This window comes from Phaethon lepturus, unplaced genomic scaffold (assembly GCF_000687285.1).
Source record: "Phaethon lepturus isolate BGI_N335 unplaced genomic scaffold, ASM68728v1 scaffold34522, whole genome shotgun sequence".
Taxonomy (NCBI): Eukaryota; Metazoa; Chordata; class Aves; order Phaethontiformes; family Phaethontidae; genus Phaethon; species Phaethon lepturus.
Window position 1 is genome coordinate 304 of NW_010524656.1, and position 2,426 is coordinate 2,729.

At 62.7% G+C, this 2,426-nt stretch overlaps 1 protein-coding gene across 1 annotated transcript; it reads left to right on the forward strand.

Moving 5' to 3' along the window:
• Positions 1-1,384: 1,384 nt before the first annotated feature.
• On the forward strand, positions 1,385-2,152 carry NXPH4 (neurexophilin 4; the record flags this gene model as incomplete). The annotated part of the gene is made up of 2 exons (XM_010282518.1): positions 1,385-1,840; positions 1,880-2,152. Coding segments are annotated over 2 exons (729 nt in total), but the record flags the coding sequence as incomplete, so codon positions are not given.
• Between the last annotated feature and the right edge of the window lie 274 nt (positions 2,153-2,426).

A 2,426-nucleotide genomic window follows, 5' to 3' on the forward strand; every position in this document is an offset into this window, starting at 1 on the left:
ATCATCCTGTGCGCCAGGAGCAGCTGGCAGGGCAGGCAGGGCATGCCGGGCACCAGGGTGCAGAGCCAGGAGCAGCCAGGTTGAAGGATGAGGAAGCGGGGGGGCAGGCAGGCTCAGGCAAGGGAGGGAAATGGGACATGCCGGAGATGGGGTCCCAGGGCTGAAGAGGTGCCAGCTGGCTCTGCTCACCGCTGCTGAGCCTTGCAATGTCTGTCCCAGCAGCCAGACAGGCAGAAGCGATGGCCATGGGGAACCTCAGGAAGGCAGCGCTGCAGTCCTGTCCCAGCTGATGCCTGGCAGGAAGCAGGAGGCAGGTCCCAGCCCACTCAGTGCCTGGGACCTTTCTTGGCCAGTGTGGTACGGGGCTGCAGCATGACACCCCAGCACTGGCTGCATCTCCAGAGGGTCCTGGTGTGCCAGTGCCCATCAGCGCCTCCTTAACTGGGCTCACAGCTTGCCCAGGTTTGAGAGACCAGGCAGCTGGTCTCCATCATGGCTCCCTGCCTTGATTTACCCCATCAGGAGAGAAGCTGCCCCTTCCCACCCGGTGAGAGCCCTTGCTGAGGGTTCCTGGCTCTATGTTGGACAAGGGGATGTCCTTGTACCAGTGCAGGGACCTTGCAGCTGTCTGGTGTTTTCCTCCCCTTCCACTGCCCATCTTCCCTGCTTTTTCTGCAAATTCCCTCCCTTGTCAGAATACAAGGTGACCCCAGCCCCTTCCCCCTGCCAGAAAAGCAAGGGGTCCCTGCTAGTTCCGTGTGGGCCCCCTTCTGCACACAATGCACCCCACCATTTAGCTGTGTCCACCCCGTGCAATTATCCTGGAGGGTGGAGCGGCTGCCGTGCAGCCTGGCGGGGGTCTCTGTAATTTCAGCTGCAGATCAGAGGCACTGGGTAATGCAATTAGGCTTCCCTGGCAGGCGGTGTGGGGCTCCGATGCCTCCCCCTCTCTGTACGTGCTGCTGCCCCTCACCCCCCTGCATTTTAATAGGCCTCAACTATGGTGGGGCAGGCAGTTGTCAATTGTCCTACTTCTTCCCATCACAGGGACATGGGTGATGCTGGAGAAGCAGCCCTAACTCCTGGGGTGTGTCTTGGACAGACCTGTGTGGGGCTGAGAAGGGGTTAGGGGTGGCATGGGCAGGGTGCAGCCATGCTCAGCTCTGGGCATGGCTGCAGGAACAGTGGATGGGGGCACGGTGCAGAAGGGACATGTGGTGCCAGAGGGGCGCGTGGCCACAGAAGGGATGCAGGGGTGCAGGAGGGTACACAGACACAGAAGGGTGCATGGGGACAGGCAGCAGGATGAGTGAGGGGTAGCAGGCGGGAGGATGAGCCAGGGAGCCACAGGCACAGCTTTTGCAGTCTCTGCCCTCTTTCCCAGACGGTGTGTGCTGGGGGCCACATCACCAAGACCCTGGGCTACTTGGAGCTGGGCACCTCCGGCCTCCTCAAGGATGTCCCCTACGGTACCCTGAAGCCCCCAGTGCTTGACCCTGGGCGGCTCATTCCAGCTGAGCCCCCCCAGGGCGCAAGGACACCCTCGGGTGCCGCACGGAGCCCCTGGGACTGGCAGAAGAACCAGACAGCTGGGGAGCTGCCAAGCCCCCATGCCCGGCGCAAGCCCTCACTCAAGTCTGGCCGCACCAAGAAGATCTTTGGCTGGGGCGACTTCTACTTCAACATCAAGACGCTGAAGTTCAGCCTGTTGGTGACAGGGAAGATCGTCGACCACATCAACGGGACCTTCAGTGTCTACTTCCGCCACAACTCCTCCAGCCTAGGCAACGTCTCGGTCAGCATCGTGCCTCCCTCCAAGGCGGTCGGTTTTGAGGTGCGGGCGCGGCCCCCCCCACCACTTCCCCGCCTGCCCCCCCAGCAGAGCACCCTGCCCGAGGGGCACCCGGCCAAGGCCCTCAACTGCCACGTGGAGTATGAGAAGACCAACCGGGCACGGAAGAATAAGCCCTGCCTGTACGATCCCTCCAAGGTGTGCTTCACCGAGCACACGCAGAGCCATGCCGCCTGGCTCTGCGCCAAGCCCTTCAAGGTCATTTGCATCTTCATCTCCTTCCTCAGCATCGACTACAAGCTGGTCCAGAAGGTCTGCCCTGACTACAACTTCCAGCATGACAACCCCTACTTCGGCTGATGGCTACAGGAAGGGGGAGCAGGCACCAGAGCTGGAGGCAGATGGGGTCTGGGGGCTCCTTCACCCTTGTCCTGGCTGCATAGTGCCCCCATCACTCCCGCACTGGCCCGCCATCATCGCTGCAGCCCCTCCCCGGGGCGCTGGAGTGGCACCAGGGACAGCAAGCCCAGTGCACGGCCAGTGCAGGGGGTCCTGGCCCCACCGCCTGCCATGCAGCCATGCTCCCGTCCCTGTGGCTGGGCAGGGGGGTGCAGGCACAGAGCCTGGCCCCCCA